The following is a 21,029-nucleotide window of genomic DNA, read 5'->3' on the forward strand; positions in this document are numbered from 1 at the left end:
CCCGGTTGTCAGAATACTAAAGAGTGCATGTGAGCAACCAATTGTTGTCGTCCAAGTGTGAAGAAATAATATGTGTCGAAGTGGACCATAGGTGGGATAGTAAGTTGCAATAAAGAAATAAGAAATTTACAAATGGATATGGATAGGTTAGGTGAATGGGCCAAAATTTGGCAGATGGAGTTTAACATGGATAAGTGTGAAGTTATCCATTTTGGTCGGAAGAATAGAAAGGCAAATTACTATCTAAATGGAGAAAAACTTCAGAGTGCTTCGGTGTAGAGGGATCTGGGTGTCCTCGAGCATGAATCCCAGAAAGCTGGTATGCAGGTACAGCAGGTAATAAGGAAGGCAAATGGAATTTTGGCATTTATTGCTAAAGGAATAGAATATAAAAGTAGGGAAGTATTGATGAAACTGTACAAGACATTAGTGAGACCATACCTGGAGTATTGCATACAATTTTGGTCCCCTTACTTGAGGAGAGATGTAGTTGCATTGGAGGCAGTTCAGAGGAGGTTCACTAGATTGATTCCAGGGATGAGGGGTTTGTCTTATGAAGAGAGATTGAGCAGTTTAGACCTTTATTCTCTAGAGTTTAGAAGAATAAGAGGAGATCGAATTGAGGTATATACGATGATTAAGGGGATTGACAAAGTAGACGTAGAGAGGATGTTACCTCTTGTGGGGCAATCTAGAACAAGAGGTCATAGTTTTAGGATAAGGGTAGCAGATTTAAAACAGAGATGAGGAGAAATTACTTCTCTCAAAGGGTCGTGAGTCTGTGGAATTCACTACCCCAGAGTGCGGTGGATGCCGCGACATTGAGTAAATTTAAGGAAGAGATAGACAGAATTTTAATTAGTAATGGGTTGAAGGGTTATGGAGAACGGGCAGGAAAGTGGAGTTGAGGCCGAGATTAGATGAGCCATGATCGTATTGAATGGCGGGGCAGGCTCGAGGGGCTGAATGCCTACTCCTGTTCCTAGTTCTTATGTTCTTATGAGGAAGGAAGTTTAAAGGATATACTTCAAGTGTGGTAGTTTCTGAAATACCATCCATGTTAGTGAAAAGAGACAAAGGGAGGATGATTAGGCACTTCTGGCTTTGCTATAAGGAATCAGAAGTTTGCCCCCTCAAACAGTGGAACACCTTTGGAGTAGGAGGAGCCTATACAGACCAGATTGGAGCCACCTAAACTATAGTGGGGTCGAGGCATTGGCAGGCCAGAGAGATAGAATGGTGGGGGAGTGTTTGAATTAAATTTACTTACAGCAGGTGTAAATGAACACCGATACAGATAGGAGCAAACCCTAAGGTGCACCTGTAAAAACAAAAAGTAATGTTTAATAAATCCAAATCTAAGGGTGAGAGAAATACAAATGAAAGTGTTAATAAAGCAAATGGCAAATGTAAAAAAAGTTGGTATTTGGCTTACATTGATGCAAGAAACCTGCCAGCATCCAGGGAAAAGGATTCCATTCCCCAGCACAATCCAGCACCTTCAGGAGCTGCGTGGAGAGCGTTGATAGGGTGGGCAAACTGCCTGGTCTTAAATACTCTGTGCCTCCCATCCATCCAGGAAGAAGATGATAAGGAGAAGTTCCAACGCATGCAGGATGAAATTCTGATGGAGAATCCAGATTCGGCCTCGTTTTACAAGGCACGGATGAAGCTGGAACAAAGGGTAGGTGAAGGGCTGGACAGACATTGGAATGAGACTCAGACTGGGTAGAGCTCAATAAGATGAAAAAACTTCATTGTGGTGTGGTGAGGGAGAGACAATTCTTTATTCCGGACTCTAAACATGTGGTCAGAGTGCAACCAATTAGCGCACTTTCAAGGGCTGAGTGTATGAAAATGGCAGCATGACTTTGCAGATTGGTAATGCTCCACATAAAACCTCAGCAAGATTGGTATTGCACCTTTCCGTTTTTCCCCAACTAAATGTACTTTACTCTGTGTCAGACAAATTGTCACCAAACTTTGAGATGCAGTCTCCAGCTCTACAGAAGTAGGTTAGATTGGCTGGACAGAGTGACATAAATTCTGTCTGGATATTTTTGTGTTCCTCATTCAGGTTTTGCAAGGAGTTTGAGACATTCACGCTGGTCAGTATACACTGGTAGTAAGCTTCCAGAACGTGTCATTTAGGAGAACATTAAGAGAAAATTTAATATAGGTTTTTAAAATTTTGGAGACTGGGTGATTTTCTGAGCTTAGAGAATCAATAGCAAGGGGTCATCAATTTTAAATTGTCACCGAGAGATTTTTTTTCTTTTAATTCACACTCAGGATTTAGTGTCGCTGGCCAGGCTGGCATTTTTTGCCCATCTCCAGTTGCCATTTTGAAGGTGGTGGTACAACTTCAGAGAGCAGTTAAGAGTCAGTCACATTGATGTGGGATAGGAGTTACATATAGGCCAGACTGGGTAAGAAAAGCAGGTTCCTTCCCTAAAGGACATTAGTGAAACAGTTGGGTTTTTACGACAACTTCATGGTCACTTTTACTGATATCAACCTTCTAAACCCAAGTGAGTACAAGCCAAAACATATGCAAAATTCTGGAGATGCTAAAAATCTGAAATAACATAAAATACTGGAAATACTCAGCAGCTCTGGCAGCACCTGTGGAGAAAGAGTTAACGTTTCAGGGCGATGATCCAAATGTCATTGACCTAAAACGTTGAGTCTGTTTTGCTTTCTATCAGACCTGCTGAGTCTTTCCAGAATTTTCAGTTTGAATACCAGCCAGGTTTTTTTAACCCAGCCTCATAATTTCACCTGTTGAGGCCCAGAATAATTGATTTTTTAAATTCACTCTTGGGATGTCTCGATGGGCTGAATGGCCATCTTCTGTGCTGTTATGACTCTATGTGAGCAGCGCTGGCAAAGCCAACATTTATTGCCCATCTCAAATTTCCCTCACTAGGGTACTGGTGAGCCTCTTGAACTGCAGCTGTCCATGAGATCTAGGTGTTTTTTCATTCTTTCTTCAGATGTGGGCGTTGCTGGCAAGGCCAGCATTTGTTGCCCATACCTAATTGCCCTTGACAACTGAGTAGCTTGCGAGACCATTTCAGAGGGCAGTTAAGAGTCAACCACATTGGATCTGGAGTCCAATGTAGGCCAAACCAGTTACGGATGGCAGATTTCCTTCCCTGAAGGACATTAGTGAACCATAGAGTCATAGAGTTTTACAGCACAGAAACAGGCCCTTCGGCCCAACGAGCCTGTGCCGACCATCAAGCACCAGTCCTAACTAATCCCATTTCCCCACACTTGGCCCTTAGCCTTGTATGTTATGGCATTTCAAGTGCTCATCTAAATATTTCTTGAATGTCGTGAGGGTTCCTGCCTCTACCACTCCTTCAGGCAGTGTGTTCCAAATTCCAACCACCCTCTGGGTGAATAAATTCCTCCTCAACTGCCCTCGAAACCTCCTGCCCCTTACCTTACATCTATGCCCCCTAGTTATTGACCTCTCCGCTAAGGGAAAATATTTCTTCCTATCTATCCTATCAATGCCCCTCATAATTTTGTACACCTCAATCAGGTCCCCCCTCAGCCTTCTCCACTCCAAGGAAAACAACCCCAGTCTATCTAGTTGGTCTTCATAACTGAAATGCTCCAGCCCAGGCAACATCCTGGTGAATCTCCTCTGCACCCTCTCCATTGCAATCACATCCTTCATATAGTGTGGCAACCAGAACTGTACACAGCACTCCAACTGTGGCCTAACCAGCGTTTTATACAGCTCCATCATAACACCCCCTACTCTTATATTCTATGCCTCGGCTAATAAAGGCAAGTATCCCGTAAGCCTTCCTAACCACGTTATCTACCTGTGCTGCTGCCTTCAGTGATCTATGGACAAGCACCCCAAGGTCCCTCTGACCCTCTGTACTCCCTAGGGTCCTACCATCCATTGTATATTCCATTGCTTTATTAGACCTCCCAAAGTGCATCACCTCACACTTCTCAGGATTAAACTCCATTTATCACTGCTCCGCCCATCTTACCAGCCCATCTATATTGTCCTGTAGTCTAAGGCTTTCCTCCTCACTATTTACGACACCACCAATTTTTGTGTCGTCTGCGAACTTACTGATCATACCTCTTATATTTACGTCTAAATCATTAATGTACACTACAAACAGTAAGGGTCCCAGCACCGATGCCTGTGGTACACCACTGGTCACAGGCTTCCACTTGCACAAACAACCCTCTACCATCACGCTCTGCCTCCTGCCACTAAGCCAATTTTGAATCCAATTTGCCCAATTACCCTGGATCCCATGGGCCTTTACTTTCTTAACCAATCTCCCATGCGGGACCTTATCAAAAGCCGGTGTCACAGTGTGAGTATATGAATAGGAGGTTAGAGCAGATGAATGCATGGTTGCAGAGATCGTGCAGGAGGGTGGGCTTTAGATTCTGGGATCACTGGATCAGTTTCTGGCGAAGGTGGGATCTGTATAAAATGGATGGATTGCACCTGAACCAGAACGGGACCAGCATCCTTGCTGGGAGGTCTGCTAGTGCTGTTGGGAGGGGGGGGGGGGGGGGTGCTTTAAACTAATTTGGCAGGGGGATGGGATACAGAGTGGATGCACAATAGGGGGTGTTGTACAATCAAATATTAATGTGAAGCTAAGTCAGTCCAGAGGACAGAGTAAATGTAGACCTGTTAAGGCTCAGGCAGATAATGCAAGGCTGGATTGTATCTATTTTAATGCAAGGAGTCTTACTAGTAAGGCAGATGAATTGAGGGCATCGATTAACACATGGGAATATGATATTATTGCTATTACTGAGACATGGTTGAGGGAAGGGCAGGACTGGCAGCTTAATATTCCAGGGTATATAATCTTCAGAACTGAATACTGGTTAGAAAGTGGGATGTCCTCTGGGGACTCCTGCACTACCTGCCCTGACTTCTTTGTCCGTCCAGCAGCCACCCAGTCACCCCCGAACTGTGCTTGCTTAGGCACAGGCTTGACTAACTCCTGAAACGTGCCATCCACATAGTCCTCCACTTTGCAGATGCGCCACAGTGACTCCAGCCGCCGCTCGAGCTCCGAAACCCGAAGCTCAAGCTTCTGCAACCGGAGACACTTTCTGCAGACATGTTCGTCAAGGTCACATGGCACGTCCACGACTTCCCACATTGCACAGGAGGTACATTCCGCTTGGCCAAGCTGCCCTGTCATTACTAACAACTTACCAGCTATTTACAATCAACTTTTATCCCTTGTACCTTTGAGGCTGAGAAAGAAAAAGAGCACCTTCCACCGCCCCCAGCCAATGAAATACCCACACTTAACTTACAGTCTCACTCCATGAAAACAGCACTAGTATAGCCAGTAAATACTAAAAAATTACAAATAGCTATCCTAGGGCTTTAATTTAAAAGGAACATTTTTTTTAACCCCAATCAATCACAGTTTTAACAGCTGCTGCCCACCGACCAATCAGTCCACAGAATTGCAGTGATGTCACTTTTTTTTTCACTAAATCCAAATAGAGCGCGCGCAGAAACAGTCAGAGAGCCTGCTGCCGACGTTCCCGACGTCAGGTTAATGAAGAGCCTCGAGCCCCGCTCTTTCTTTTATGGGTTTGACTTCACTCCCCACTCCTTTAAGGTCCGCTGCCGACGTTCCCAACTTCAGGTTAGTCAAGGGTTTTTTTGGCAATTGATGATAGTAATAGTGCTATGAAACTAAGACTAGCTTTCAATTCCAAATTTTTATCAATTAATTGAATTTATTAATTAACTGTATTTAAATTCCAGAAGCTGGGACTTGAACCTGTGTTCTCAGGGTGTTAACCTGGGCTTCTGGATTTCTAGTTCAGTAACATTACCACTATGCCACTGTCCCCCCCACAGTGCTTTTAGGGAGGGAGTTACAGGATTTTGACCTAGTGATAGTGAAGGAAAGTATGTGACTTGGAGGGGAACTTGCAGGTGGTGGTGTTCCAAAGCATCTACTTGTACTTCTAAGTGGTAGAGGTCACGCGACTGAAAGGTAAAGGTGCTGTCGTAGGAGCCTTGGCAAACTGAATCTATGCTGTAATGAGAACAGAAAGTGCCAGAAATACTCAGCAGGTCTGGCAGCATCTGTGTAGAGAGAAACAGAGTTAATGTTTCAGATCTGTGATGCTTCATCAGAACTGTGCTGTACCTGCTCCAAGGCTAGTATATCCTTCCTAAGATTTGGTGCCTAAAACCCAAATGCAGTACCTCAGAATGGGTCTGATCAAGGCTCTGTACAATTTAAGATATGTCCCTTGCTAGTTGGCATGTTATTTCACTGTTTATGATTTGCTTCCTTCTTGTAGCACAATTACATCAAAACCATGGCTCAACCTCAACCAGTAACCATAAGGAAGAAACCTGGAATGGTCATCCCAACCGTCAAGAACAAACCGCCTTCTATCTTCAGTGTCACCTAACAACTGAGTTACTGTGAAGGAAAGTAGAGCCAAAATGAACCCACCAGGTCTTCTGCATAAAGAGTGAATATGATTTAATAACAGTTTTTAAAAAACTCAAATTACTGGCAACAAATTTAAGGCCAGCAGCCCCCAAAACAAGTTTTGTATAAAGTTAAATAAATCAACCAAGACCGCAAGTTGTGTTTTGCTGCATGCAAATATGTTTATTTTTATTTTTAAACTGTTCTCAGATATGGTTCTCAGATATAGGGTTGTAGTGTCCCGGTGGCAGAGCTAATGTCGTACTCAGCTACAGACAGGGTTCAACCTTCAGCCTGTACTGAGTAATCTAAGCATATGGTTCAGAGTTCAATCTTCTGTCCGAACTGAGTTAGATGATCTCAGTGTATGGTCCAGGGTTCATTCTGCAGCCTCTACTAAGTTGACTGATCTCTGGACAGTGCTAGGGGCAGGTGCACTGCCTGTTATTTCAACTTCCCAGCCCACCAGCACTCAGGCCACTTGGTGCACTCTGAGACCGCAGCAGCAAGCCAACCATTAAACCTGAGACCTTACTAATCCTCCCATAAGACATTGGCCGTTTACACACCGAGCCACTGGGACAACTGTAGTTAGCACTTTTTATATTAAAAAGATAGGGCTGTGGGGGATGTTGTGTAAATGATCCTGAGGATTGTAATTTTAGGCACCCAGTGTCAGCATCCAACAGCACAGCTGGAGACAGAGTAAAACTTCTACTCCCAACAGTGTGCCTCACCGACAACCTCAGAATGAACAAGTGTTACATTTCTCCATTTCCTATATCAATGACCCTCGAGCATCAGATTTGGGACCATTCATGAACTGGACCATGACTGCCCAAATTTAAAACCAGGAGACTAAGCTGGATTATAACCCACATCCTAGAGGAGAAAAGCCAGCACCTAGTCCCTGCCCCTCCCGCCCCATACATCGACACTTCTAATGTCATATGTAAATCAGTGAGATGGAATGGTCAATGATCTCCTGCAGCTTTGTATTCATTCACTATAGAGTCCACGATCTCAAAGGCCTGCAAGAAGTCTCCCTCGTCACAACTGTGCTTCCAGTACCAGTGGAGATAAGCATGGGCATCAAACATGGTCCGAGCCTTCTCCAGGACCCGCTGCATGTAGTCCGACACACTGCTGTGGTTGGCACAAATGGTCAGCGACCGGCTGGGTGAGGTCAGGTCAACGATATTCTGAGGATCTTAGAAGAGATGGGGAGAAAAATCACAGTTTCAGAAATTCAGCATACACAATTTTGACATTTCCTATTTACTCTGCAAATGAGACATATTTTAAAACATTGTGGGAAATTAATGAATAAGAAAAACTCACTCTATCCACAGCTCCTGTACACTTTTCGCCTATCGTGGACTCAACATACCCATTTAATCTCTTCCCACAGACACTGTACATTCTCCCCTATTGTGGGTTCAACCCACCCATTTAATCACCTCCCACAGACTCTGTACAGCCCCCTATGGACTCTATCCCGAATATTCATCCTCCACACCACCACTATTTGACCCTAGTCTACAGTCTTCCATAGACAGCAAATCTCCAACCTTCATCCAAATTTCAAACATTATCATTGTTGAACTCTCCCACCGGCAACATCCTGGAGGGACTAGAAACTTAACTGAACTAGCCACATAAATATTGTGGCTACAGGACCGAATCAGAGGCTGGGTATTCTGCGGTAAGTAACTAATTTCTTGCCTCCACAAATCTATCCACCATCGACAAGGCACAGGTTGGGACTGTGATGGAATACTCTCCACTTGCTTGAATGGGTGCAGCTCCAACAACACTCAAGAAACTCGACACCATCCAGGAACCTGCTCGATTGGCACCCCATTCGACACCTTAAACATTCACTCCCTCCACTAACACACTGTAGCTGCAATGTGTACCATCTATAAGATGCATTGCAGCAATTCGCCAAGGCTTCTTTGACAGCACTTTCCAAACTTGCCACCTAGAAGAACAAAGTCAACAGATGCATGCGAACACCACCACCTGCAAGTTCCCCTCCAAGTCACACACCATCCTGACTTGGAAATATATCGTCGTTCATTCATCATCACTGGGTCAAAAACCTGGAACTCCCTACTTAACAGCACTGTGGATGTACCTACACTACACAGACTGCAGCAGTTCGAAAAGGTGACTTACTCCCACCACCTCAAGAGCAAATAGGAATGGGCAGTAAATGCTGGCCTTGCCAGCAGTGCCCACTTCCCATGAAAGAAAAGACTAACATTTATATAGCGCCTTTTATGACCATCGGCCATAGCAAAGTGCTTTACAGCAAATGAAGTGCTTTTGGAGTGTAGTCACTGTTGTAGGAAACGTGGCAGCCAATTTGTGCAAAGCAAGCTCCCACAAACAGCAATGTGGTAATAGGCCGATGGCACTTTAGGTATGTTTAGGCAATGCTCAGGTCCAGTCAATCACCGGGCGGACAGCCATGGCTGAAGAAACAAAATACTGCAGATGCCAGAAATCTGAAATAAAAACAGAAAACAATGGAAATATGCAGCAGATCTAGCAGCATCTGTGGAGAGAGAAACAGAGTTAATGTTTCAGGTCTGTGACCTGTTGAGTATTTCCAGCATTTTCTCTTTTTATTTCATGGCCGAAGAAGATCTGGTGTAAAAAATGGAGTCATCAGAGAACTCTTGTGAATGTCACCTCTATTTTTAAATCTTGTTAAAGAGGTATTTTTGACCAAATCATTGGTGTAGCACTCTGTATTTAAATAAACAGCAATATAATGCAATTCACAGAATCACAGAATAATACAGTGCAGAAGAGGCCCTTCGGCCCATCGAGTCTGCACTGATGCATTAAAGACACCTGACCTGTCTACCTAATCCCATTTTCCAGCACTTGGCCCATAGCCTTAAATGTTATGACGTGCCAAGTGCTCATCCAGGTACTTTTTAAAGGATGTGAGGCAACCCGCCTCTACCACCCTCCCAGGCAGGGCATTCCAGACCGTCACCACCCTCTGGGTAAAAACGTTCTTCCTCAAATCCCCCTTAAAACTCCCACCCCTCACCTTAAACTTGTGACCCCTCGTAACTGACCCTTCAACTAAGGGGAACAGCTGCTCCCTATCCACCCTGTCCATGCCCCTCATAATCTTGTACACCTCGATCAGGTCACCCCTCAGTCTTCTCTGCTCCAACGAAAACAACCCAAGCCTATCCAACCTCTCTTCATAGCTTAAATGTTCCATCCCAGGCAACATCCTGGTGAATCGCCCCTGCACCCCCTCCAATGCAATCACATCCTTCCTATAATGTGGCGACCAGAATTGCACACAGTACTCCAGCTGTGGCCTTACCAAAGTTCTGTACAACTCCAACATGACCTCCCTGCTTTTGTAATCTATGCCTCGATTGATGAAGGCAAGTGTCCCATATGCCTTTTTCACCACCCTATTAACCTGCCCTTCTGCCTTCAGAGATCTATGGACAAACACGCCAAGGTCCCTTTGTTCCTCAGAACTTCCCAGTGTCAGGCCATTCATTGAATACTTCCGTGTCACGTTACTCCTTCCAAAGTGTATCACCTCACACTTTTCAGCGTTAAATTCCATCTGCCACTTATCTGCCCATTTGACCATCCCATCTATATCTTCCTGTAACCTAAGACACTCCACCTCACTGTTAACCACTCGGCCAATCTTTGTGTCATTCAAATCTTCAAATTCAAATCACAACAATAGAATTTAAGTTAGAAATAGTCATTAATTCACTTGCAAATGCCATCATTGTTATGTAATCTAATGTGACTCTCCTGGCCTGTTTCCCTTTCTGAATCTGCAACTTCTCTCCCACTGCCTACGGTCATGCAGACCCCACCTGCCAAGAATGAGACATATTAATTTTGTCATATGAACATTGGACTTTGATCAGCAGACATTGAAGGTGAGGAAGCTCGCATTCCAGCATGACTGCTAAGATGGCCGAATCCACAAACAGACATGGTCAAACCAGCCAGTCATATGACTAACCTGCTGGGCAACCTGAGTTTTTTGAAATTGTACAGACAGTTTGAGAGACAGAGACTGTTTGCTCCTGGACTGAAAAGACCTCTCCTGGCTGGCTCGCCACAGCCTCTCCTGTCTGCTCCCATCTCTTTCTCACGGAACTCCAAAACCACTGAAGACACGTGACCCACAAGAGAGAAAGTCTCCTACATCGAACAAGGTTTAAGAAGAATACTGGGCCCCAACGAAAAGCAAGACTTACCTACAATCAAGGACTCTACAGCGAGCTCTAAGAACAGTAACCAAAACCAACTTCAGATATTGCCTCAAACTTTTCCACTTTATTTCTTCTCTTTTCTGTCTCGATCTGATGTGTGTATCGCATATGCATGTTAGCGTGGGCGTGTCACATATCCATTGGTGTTAACCGAATTAGAGTTTAAGTTTAATAAAGTTCAACCTTTCTACTTCAAACCTAAGAAAACCTGTTTGGCTGGTTTTTTTTTTGCCTTATAATTGGAAAGCAGTGTCCAAGGATTCACCAAAAGGGAGCTAAAAACACGGTGTGTTTAAAATTAAACCCTGTTACAGTAAGACCAGGTGAAGGCTGAGAGGGAACACTAGACCCCCTTCTCACCTGATCGTAACAGAAATTTGGGGGCTACCATCCTGGATTTTACCCACAGAAAAATGAGAGAAATTAGAAGTGGGAAGCCAAATTGTTCCCAATCAAAAAAGAGCAAGATTTCAATACAGGTTTTCTTGTGGTTGTGTGTGCTTGAATACTAAAATGTCTGTAACTGAGGCTCGTAACTCCCCAAGCCAGGGTGAAGTAACTTGGGATAAGTTAAAAGCACTGTCTATGGAGGAGCTGAGAAAAGTGGCTGAGCAGTGTGGGATCACTGTACGTGCCAAGGCTAGAAAGTCTAAACTCCTAAGACTAGTGGCTAACCATTTTCCCCTTGAATCTGAAGAAGCAGAAACAGGGTTAGAAGCAGACTCCGACAGGGTATCATTAGCAAAGATACAATTGGAACAGAGGAAACTTGAATTTGAGGAAAGGGAAAGACAGAGAGGCAGGAGAGGGAGAAAGAAAGAGACTTCCAGAAGGAACTTGAAGAAAAAGAGAGAGGAGAGAGAAAGAAAGACAGGAGAAAGAAAGAGAGAGACAGGTGAGAGAGAGAAATAACCTTCCAGAAATAATGCGAAAGAGAGCTGAGACGATTTGAGTTAACTAGGGGGTGACAGAGTAACCCCAGTGGAAGCTTGGCCAATACAGAGGAGCGTAATTCAGGGCTGGGTACAGAATTGTTAAAACTATCTCAACTAATCCCAAAATTCAATGAGGAAGATGTGGAAACGTTTTTTGTGTCTTTTGAGAAACTGGCAAGACAGCTAAAATGGCCAGCTAAGACCTTTTAATACAAAGCAAGCTAACAGGAAAAGCCTATGAGGTTTATTCCCTGTTGCCAGATGAGAGTTCATCAAATTATAAACTGAGAAAAAATACTATCCTCGGGGCATGTGAATTCGTACCTGAAGCCTATCCCCAAAAGTTTAGAACCCTGAAGAAGCAAGCTAATCAAACTTATAGAAAATAGGAAATAAAAACAAGAAATGCTGGAACCACTCAGCAGGTCTGGCAGCATCTGTGAAAGAGAAACTCTGCTTCTCTTTCCACAGATGCTGCCAGACCTGCTGAGTGGTTCCAGCATTTCTTGTTTTTATTTCAGATTTCCAGCATCCGCAGTATTTTGCTTTTATTATAGAAAATAGGAACAAGAGTAGGCCATTAGGCCTTTCGGGTCTGCTCCGACATTCAAAAAAGATCATGGCTGATCGTCTAATTCAGTACCCTGTTCCCGCTTTCTCCCCATATCCCTTGATCCCCTTTGGCATTAAGAAATATATCTATCTCCTTCTTGAATATATTTAATGACTTGGCCTCCACTGCCTTCTGCAGTAGAGAATTCCACAGGTTCACCACCCTCTGAGTGAAGAAATTTCTCCTTGTCTCGGTTCTAAATGGCATACCCCGTATCCTGAGACTGTGACCCCTGGTTCTGGACTAGCCATCAGGAACATCCTCCATGCATCTAGCCTGTCCAGTCCTGTTAGAATTTTACAGGTTTCTATGAGATCCCCTCTCATTCTTCTAAAGTCTACTGAATATAGGCCGAGTCAACCCAATCTCTCCTCATACGTCAATCCTGCCATCCCAGGAATCAGCCAAGTAAGTCTTCTTTGCACTCCCTCCATGGCAAGAACATCCTCAGATAAGGAGACCAAAACTGCACACAATATTCCAGATGTGGTCTCACCAAGGCCCTGTATAACTGCAGTAAGACATCCTTGCTCCTGTACTCAAATCCTCTTGCAATGAAGGCCAACATACCATTCGCCTTTCTAACTGTTTGCTGCAATAAAAACAAGAAATGCTGGAAATACTCAGCAGGTCTGGCAGCAGCTGTGGAGAGAGAAGCAGAGTTAATGTTTCAGGTCAGTGACCCTTCTTCAGAACTGGCAAATATTAGAAATGTGAAAGGTTATAAACAAGTAAAGCGGGGGTGGGGCAAGAGATAACAAAAGTAGAAGGTGTAGATAGGACAAGGTCACAGAATAGCTGACCAGAAGGTCATGGAGCAAAGGCAAACAATGTCCCCAATGTAGAGGAGACCACACTGTGAGCAGTGAATACAGTATACTACATTGAAAGAAGTACAAGTAAATCGCTGCTTCACCTGAAAGGAGTGTTTGGGGCCTGTAATAGTGAGGAGAGAGGAGGTAAATGGGCAGGTATTACACCTCCTGCGATTGCAGGGGAGGGGCCGTGGGAAGGGGACGAGGTGGTGGGGGTAATGGAGGAGTGGACCAGGGTGTCGCAGAGGGAACGATCCCTTCGGAATGCTGACAGGGGAAGGGAGGGGAAGGTGCATTTGGTAGTGGCATCGCGCTGGAGGTGGCAGAAATGGCGGAGGATGATCCTTTAGATATCGAGGCTGATGGGGTGGAAAGTGAGGACAAGGGGAACCCTGTCGTGGTTCTGGGAGGAAGGGGAAGGGGTGAGGGTAGAGGTGCCGGAAATGGGCTGGACACGGTTGAGGGGCCTGTCATCCACAGTGGGGGGAATCCTCGGTTGAGGAGAAAGGAAGACATATCGGAAGCACTGTCATGGAAGGTAGCATCATCAGAGCAGATGCGTCGGAGACGGAGAAACCAGGAGAATGGAATGGAGTCCTTACAGGAGGCAGGGTGTGAAGAAGTGTAGTCGAGGTAGCTGTGAGAATCGGTTGGCTTATAATGGATATTAGTAGACAGCCTATCCCCAGAGATGGAAACAGAGAAGTCGAGGAAGGGAAGGGAAGTGTCGGAGATGGACCATGTAAAGGTGAGAGAAGGATGGAAATTAGAAGCAAGCTGTTTACTGCACCTGAATGCTTGTTTTCAGCGACTGGTGTACAAGGACACCCAGGTCTCGTTGCACCTCCCCCTTTCCCAATCTAGCACCATTCAGATAATCTGCCTTTCTGTTTTTACAACTAAAGTGGATAACCTCACATTTATCCATGTTATACTGCATGTGCCATGCATTTGCCCACTCACCCAACTTGTCCAAATCATATTATAGCCTCTTTGCATCCTCCTCACTGTGCCATCTCCAGCTTTGTATCGTCTGCAAACTTGGAAATGTTACTTTTAGTTCCCTCACCCAAGTCATTAAAATATATTGTGAATAGCTAGGGCCCATGTACTGATCCCTGTGGTACCCCACTAGTCACTGCCTGCCACCCGGAAAAAGACCCGTTTATTCCTACCCTCTGTTTCCTGTCTATCAACCAATTCTCAGTCCATGCCAGTATATTATCCCCAATCCCATGTGCTTTAATTTTGCACACTAACCTCTTACGTAGAACCTCATCAAAAGCCTTCTGAAAATCCAAATACACCACATCCACTGGTTCTCCCTTATCTATTCTACTAGTTACATCATCAAAAAACTCCAGTAGATTTGTTAAACATGATTTCCCTTTCATAAACCCTGTTTACGAGTTTGAAAGAAGTAAGCAGCTGACTTTTGACCAGTGGCTGAGGGCTCAGCTATGAGAATCTCAGAGAAGTAATTTTGTTAGAAGAATTTAAACACTCTCTCCCACTCTCCATAAAGACCCATGTAGAGGAGCAGCAGGTTCAGAGAGCCCAGCAATGAGCCGTTCTGGCTGATGGCTTTGCTTTAATTTATGTCCGTTTCCCGGGGAGAACCTTTCCTAGTCACGCCCATAAATCCGAAAAGAACAAAGGGTGGGAAGGTGATAGGAGCCCAAGTGGTACTGGGAGAGAAAGAAAAGCAGGAGGCGCAGGGGGTCCGCCTCCAGCCAAAAGGGAATGTGCTGTGAGCAGGAGCGAGACCCGGAGACCTGTGTGCTTCCACTGTAATAAGGCAGGTCGTCGAAAAGCTGATTGCTGGAAATTAAAGCGAAAACCTGTAGGGTTAATCAGGGCACATCTGCTCAGTGAAGAAGTGAACCTGATGGAAAGCACAGCAGAACAAGCTGTGGCTTTAACTGCAATAAAAGTGCAGTCCAGGAAGTTCACCATTGCAAGTGCAGGAAAAGTTAATAGGATTCCTGAAGGCTATCAGGGTTTTGTGTTTGAAGGGAAAGTAACCCCATACCCCTCAAGTGGGGCAAACAAGCCCCTAGTAATTCTCAGGGACACAGGGGCCACTAGATCCCTTTTACTGGGGAAAGGCCTGACCTTTCCCTCAAAAAGTGTCATGAACACCAGAATGGTGGCAAATGGTATTGAAGGGCAGTGTATGCCTGTACCTGTACGCCTGGAATGTGACCCAGTTTTGGGACCGGTGACCGTAGGGATTGTCTCTAGTTTGCCTGTGGATGGGGTTGACCTACTCCTAGGTAATGATCTGGCAGAGGTGAAGGTGGTAACCCACCCCCCCCCCATCACCCCCAGTAGTAAAACAGAGACCGTAGGAGCTCAGAGAAACAGGGCAGTGGCAGGAGACAGTCCCCTGCAGTTTCCCTGAATGTGTAATGAATCAGGCCATGATCAAACCAATTCCCCCAGAGGAGACTGCATTGGCATTGCAGGCAGATGATCTTGAGGTCTGTCTGTCTGAGACTTTCTTTGGGAAGTTAGAAGACCCAGGGAATGAATTAAATAAATTTTCGGTAGCTGAGGCTCAGTGAGCCAACCCAGTATTGTGAGAGTTAGCACAGGCTGCCCAGTCTGAAAGTGAAGCAGAGGGAGTCCCTGATTGCTGCTATTTAAAGAATGAGGTACTAATATGGAAATGGAGTTCTCTTCACAGACCTGAAAGCAAGGAGTGGACAGCAGTTCACCAGGTTAGTGGTGCCGCAAAGGTACCGGAGAGAAATAGTAAGGAGGGCCCACGAGACTACAGTGGCTGTATATCCGGTATACAAAAGACTAAAGCCCGCATAAGACAGCAGTTTGACTGGCCAACACTCCACAAAGATGTGGTGGAGTACTGCAGGAGTTGCCAAATGTGCCAGGTTGAGGGGAAACTCCAACCTACAGTGAAACCTGCACCCCTAAGACCTGTACCAGTGTTAGGAGGAGCCTCCAGCAGAGAGCTGGTGAACTGTAAAGGACACCCGCCGAGAACAAAAAGGGACAGGCAAACACAAAGCTGGCAAAAGGTTAGACAGAGAAGGGGAAAAAGCAACCAAGAGAGCAGGTTAAAGGAAGTCCAGGAGGAATCCCAGATGATAACCCCTACTGTCCGGTCAGCCAACCCCAAAAAATTTGAAAAGTTAGACCCCACATCATCCTATGTAAATGCAGACTCTAGAAGCACCTTACCATAGTTGCTAACAGTATTTACAGGAACCTGCAGAGACAAAGAAAGACCTCTAGGGGGCAGAGAAACCATGAGGGTGATGCTTCAGCTATTCAAAGTGCCCAGTAGAGTCTGCACAAATACCTGCAGGCAGGAGTGTCCCAGAGGACAATGGGGAGATTAGCAAAGAATCCTCCCCTACAGTCAGAAAAAAAAGAGAACCCCCACCCATCTCCTAAAGTCAAAAAACCTTTGTATGACTCAGCAAAGCACTGAAAGAGAGGTCAGGATAGACCCGCCCACTATTGATTCTCCTGAAAAAAAAAATTCCAATTTAGGGCTAATTAAAACTAACTCCCTCCCCCTTTGCTGACCTCAACAGGAGCAACGACCCTAGGCAGTCATGGAAATGGGCAAACTGAAAAAACTTCCCCAAAGAACCACATGTTTACTGGGACGCCAAAAAGGGGGCAACTAAAGCAGCACTGGCACCAAGAAAAGACAGGCTGCAATATGTTTTAGGATTTATGAATGAATGTGAATGAATGAGAGAGAGGGACGCATGTTTTTTTCCTGCATCTTATATTTTCGTCTTGATCCTTTTTAATGAAATGCGCTTTTCTCAAATCGCATTTCATTCCACTGGGTGTGGAGGTGTCATGCAGACCTGCCAAGAATGAGGCATATTAATTTTGTCATACGAACATTGATTTTAAACTATTGCTGGAGCGAGGAAATGACTTGTTAACCAGATCAGCCATGGCTGGAAAAAACATTTACATGCTAACAGACAGTGCTTGTGGAGACAAAGGACCATTCCCTGACACATTCAACCCACAATGAACTTTGATCACCAGACATTGAAGGTGAGGAAGCTCACATTCCAGGATGACTGCTAAAATGGCCGAATCCACAAACAGACGTGGTCAAAACAGCGAGTCACATGACTAACCTGCTGGGCAACCTGAGATTTTTGGAATTGTACAGACAGTTTGAGAGAGAGAAAGACTGTTTGCTCCTGGACTATAAAGACCTCTCTTTGCTGGCTCGCTATAGCCTCTCCTGTCTGCTCCCATCACTTTCTCACAGAACTCCAAACCCACTGAAGACATGAACCTCAAGAGAGAAAAGTCTCCTACATCGAAAAAGGTTTAAGTTGAATACTTGGCCCCAATGAATAGCAAGACCTACCTACAATCAAGGACTCTACAGTGACTCTAAGAACAGTAACCAAAACCATCTTCAGATATTGCCTCAGACTTTTCTACTTTATTTCTTCTGCTCTGTTCTGTCTCTATCTGCATGTGTGCATTGTGTATGCATGCTAGTGTGCGTTCGTCGCATATCTGTAGACTTTAACCAAATTCAAATTTAAATTAAATAAAGTTCAACCTTTCTACTTTAAACCTAAGAAAACCTGTTTGGCTGGTTTATTTGCCTTATAATTGGAAAGCAGTGAACAAGGATTCACCAAGGGGGAGTTAAAAACTGTGTGTTTAAAATTACGGTAAGACCAGGTGAAGGCTGAGAGGGAACGCTAGACCCCCTTCTCACCTGGTCGTAACACTACTTTTGAAAGATTTTTCTTAGAGTTGTCAGGGTTGGAGTTTTGTGGAGATGGACTTTTGCAATTTGTAGGTCCTGTCACGCACTAATTCCTGTTTACTTTGGTTATTACAGTCCTGAACATCTGCACACTTGTCTGGATTGTTTGTTATCATTCTCACGAAAATTCTCCTTTTACACACACAGCTTAGTAAGCTTGTGATTTTTGGCCCATTTGCCACACCATAGTGGACAGAAGTGTGTCTATAACAGTGTTCCCCGCAACTTACTTCAAAATTAAGGCCCAGATTCCCTGGCAAGCAAGAGCAACAAATGAAAAAAAATATTTCTTGGGTCTGGGCTAGCACATCATCCTTTTGTACCTCATACCTGGATGTTAAGATCACACCCAATTGATGGAATGGTAGTCTCTTTTTTTCCTGTTGCTTGTAAGTGTCCTTTGTGAAATCTGTTCGGAGCAGTCCCTGTCCAATTCCTACAGGGTGTTGGTCCCCAGCACAAAACTGCCCCTAATTTGAAATAATTAGCCTGAAATTGGCAATCTCACTCAAGGCAGCCACAGAATGGCTAATGTGGTGGGAAGTGCTGTACTCCACCTAGGAGTGCTTGGTGCTTATGCTGGGTGACAAAATATTCCCATTCCATTTCATTCACCTTGATGAGTAGAAAAATGAACGAAGAAAAGCAAATATTTACCTAGCTCCTTTTTGAACAGATTAATCAGCCTATCAACTGCTTTTAAAGACCAAAATACTACTAATAACACTAATAATAATAGGGAAAATGGGCAGAATCTTATCAACTCTAAATGTTTTCAAGTGCCGGGGCATTTCTGGGCTTTTTTCTTCATTTGTTCATGGATTGTAGGTGCCGCTGGCTAGGCCAGCATTTATTGCCCATCCCTAATTGCCCTTAAGAAACTATGTAGCTTGCTAGGTCATTTAAGAGTCAACCACATTGCTGTGGGTCTGGACTAAAGGTCTGCAAAGGAAACCAGACTGAGCCCGAATGCCGGACCCGGAAGTGCGACCCAACCCGAACCTGACACATGTTTTCGGGACCCGTCAGGGTCGGGTCGGGTCGGGTAGCATGTACTCATGTAAAGGCCTGCTACCCGACCAGACCCAACGACATGTGTCGGGTTCAGGTCTCACTTCTGTGTCTGGCATTCAGGCTTGGTCGGGTTTCCTTTGCAGACCTTTAGTCTGGAGTCACAAGTAGGCCAGGTTAGGACGGCAGATTTCCTTTCCTAAAGGATATTAGTGAACCAGATGGGTTTTTACAACAATTGGCATCATTAGACTAAATTTTTAATTATAGATTTATTAATCGAATTCAAATTTCACCATCTGCCATGGTGGGATTTGAACTCATGTCCCAGAGTATTATCCTGGGCTTCTGAATGAGTAGTCCAGTGACATTATCACTATAACACCGCCTCCCCAGTTTACTGCCGCCCGGTCCCGACGCCACGTGGGTCAGACATATACCAATGGGGAATCTGACGGGATGCAGCCAATTAAGAGGCTGTCTCCACATTAGCCATTCAATTAGGATGGGTGGGTTCCTGAGGTGGGAACGTCGGACATCGCAGCCCACTCCAGTGGAGGCCAGGAGCCCCCAATATGAGATCAGTAGGACTGCTACTGAGGGCCAGACTGATGGAGTGGCTGGGAGGCACTACAGCTGCCATAACCATCTGAGCAATGGCTGAAAAGTGTAATATATATGGCCATTAGAGACAGCTGTCTCCACTATTTCAGACTTCAGTGGCAAGGTTGCGATATGGGTAGACAGCAGCCTTGCCACTTGCTGCCACTGAACTCCTCCACAGCCTGAAAAGTTACGAGACTTCAACCTCCTGCTGTGAGGCTGGCTCCTCTGACCTGCTAGGGGCGTCTACATGGCATCCCGTGCGCCATTCACAAGATTTTATGGCACTTGGTTCAACCTTTCTAATTGACATTTAAATTACCCTAATTGTTTGCCTGCTGCTGCTGAGTGGGTAGCCACTTCTGTTTTTAGCCCACCTCCAGCAAAAGTGCACAGAGATGGGAACATGTCAGGGAGCCAACCTGATACGCATCTTTCCAAATTTAGTGTTACCCCGCTTCCAAGCCCACTTCCACAGGGCTGATATGATTCCACCCAAGGGACAGTAATTCAGGTGTCTCTACCCAGAACAATAAAGATTTTTTTCTCTTTCCAGATGCTGACAGAACCATTGTGTGCTTCCTGCAATTCCCAGAATTTGGATGCTTTGTTTTTCATCCTTTTTCCTGCTGTTCCTTCTCCTCAGATCCATCAATTCCTATTCTTGAGAAGTTTATTTGAGCTTCGTTCCTACACCAAAGGATTGTGTGCCAGTAAGGATGCCACAGCCCCGCAGAGAATTGCACCACCTTAATCTCCATTGTGCTGATTGCTAAATGACCTTCGATTTCCAAACTATCCTTGAATCTTCCTGATTGTCCTGCAACTGATTCAGTGAGCTTTCCAACCTCCTCCCTCAGGATCAAAGCTCACTGAAGTAGAGGGTTCCAGCTCCTGGTCAACCACTCAATCACCCTTTCTGGAAAGTGCACCACGAGGATGAGATTGGACTCTGCTCTGACGTCCTTCAAGTTTAAACAGCCCCCTAACTGTCACTGTGTACAATCACATGTGAAGATCGGCTCTTGGAAGAAGAGAAGACAGCAGGAAAGGAAGCACTCATGGAATCACCCCCCCAGCAGTAGTCATACTTCCAGGAGAGGAAGCAAAAAAATCAAACCAGTATGAATGGATAATGCTTTGTGCCTATTACGACCAGGTGAGAAAGGGGTCTAGGGTTCCCTTTCAGCCTTCACCTAATCTTACTGTAACAGGGTTTTATTTTAAACACACCGTGTTTTTAGCTCCACCTTGATGAATCCTTGTTCACCGCTTTCCAATTATAAGGCAATGAAACCAGTACAAACAGGCTTTCTTAGGTTTAAATAAGAAAAGTTGAAATTTATTAAACTTAAACTCTAATTCACGATACATACATGCAAATAGAGACAGAAAAGAGCAGAAGAAAAATAAAGTGGAAAGGTTTGAGGCAATATCTGAAGCGTTGTTGTTACGGTTTTCCGAGCTCACTGTAGAGTCCTTGATTGTCGGTAAATCTTGCTTTTCG

The 21,029-nt window shown here is 44.8% G+C and overlaps 2 protein-coding genes across 7 annotated transcripts in view; one reads left to right on the forward strand and one right to left on the reverse strand.

The window, feature by feature from the left end:
* kif9 (kinesin family member 9) overlaps nt 1–6,622 on the forward strand; it is a 216,860-nt gene extending 210,238 nt beyond the window's left edge. For 2 of the 3 annotated variants that reach the window (XM_068031509.1, XM_068031511.1), the window contains 2 exons: nt 1,580–1,684; nt 6,340–6,622. In XM_068031509.1, coding sequence (XP_067887610.1) covers nt 1,580–1,684; nt 6,340–6,453 — 219 coding nt within the window. In that variant the 3' untranslated portion in view covers nt 6,454–6,622. The remainder of the gene's footprint in view (nt 1–1,579; nt 1,685–6,339) is intronic. The other variant, XM_068031510.1, reaches the window with a different exon arrangement.
* The window catches only part of LOC137369868 (tubulin delta chain-like), a 109,400-nt gene continuing 94,958 nt past the window's right edge, over nt 6,588–21,029 (reverse strand). For all 4 annotated transcript variants that reach the window (XM_068031513.1, XM_068031515.1, XM_068031512.1 and 1 more), the window contains one exon: nt 6,588–7,686. In XM_068031513.1, the coding sequence (XP_067887614.1) occupies nt 7,451–7,686 (236 nt within the window). In that variant the 3' untranslated portion in view covers nt 6,588–7,450. The remainder of the gene's footprint in view (nt 7,687–21,029) is intronic.

The sequence above is a fragment of the Heterodontus francisci genome, chromosome 5 (genome assembly GCF_036365525.1).
Source record: "Heterodontus francisci isolate sHetFra1 chromosome 5, sHetFra1.hap1, whole genome shotgun sequence".
Classification (NCBI taxonomy): domain Eukaryota; kingdom Metazoa; phylum Chordata; class Chondrichthyes; order Heterodontiformes; family Heterodontidae; genus Heterodontus; species Heterodontus francisci.